Raw genomic sequence first — 474 nt, 5'->3', positions numbered from 1 at the left:
TCTTAACAGTGTTTTCTATTGAATATTTTGATCCTTTGACATAATCACTGTAGGCCTTGATGCTTGAGTATGTTTGAAATAAGTGTTAGAGTAATGTAAGTATAGGAAAATAGCTTTTTTATTATCGTTTATTCTTGCCTTTATCCATTGTTTTTAAATTAACTTTTTTCATTATAGCATTCAAGAATGACCAAAAAAAGAAAACGCCAAGATGATTTCCAAAACGTAAAACTATACACTGGCAAAAAGAAGCCCAAGATAGAAAATGCTACTGCAACAAACTTTAAAACAAAGACGATACATCTGCCTGAGCAACTCAAGAGGATGGAACACTTCCAACAAACACTAGAAAACTTAACATAAAGGTAAGTCATAAATTGTGTTTTGGTAAAGTGAGATTTTTTTGAAATCCTGTAGAATGTTATGTTTTTGTGAAAAGTTGTTTTAACTCTTAGAGCAAATGGCTTGCCTAGA

General features: G+C 31.0%; 1 protein-coding gene across 1 annotated transcript in view; it reads left to right on the top strand.

Moving 5' to 3' along the window:
- Positions 1-181: 181 nt before the first annotated feature.
- TEX10 (testis expressed 10) overlaps positions 182-474 on the top strand; it is a gene marked incomplete at its 3' end in the record, with an annotated part of 2,732 nt that continues 2,439 nt past the window's right edge. Inside the window, 2 exon segments of the mRNA XM_008563521.1 lie at positions 182-316; positions 319-365. Coding sequence (XP_008561743.1) covers positions 187-316; positions 319-365 — 177 coding nt within the window.

The sequence above is a fragment of the Galeopterus variegatus genome, unplaced genomic scaffold (assembly GCF_000696425.1).
Source record: "Galeopterus variegatus unplaced genomic scaffold, G_variegatus-3.0.2 Scaffold13882, whole genome shotgun sequence".
Classification (NCBI taxonomy): domain Eukaryota; kingdom Metazoa; phylum Chordata; class Mammalia; order Dermoptera; family Cynocephalidae; genus Galeopterus; species Galeopterus variegatus.
This window is presented reverse-complemented; position numbering and strand designations above follow the sequence as displayed.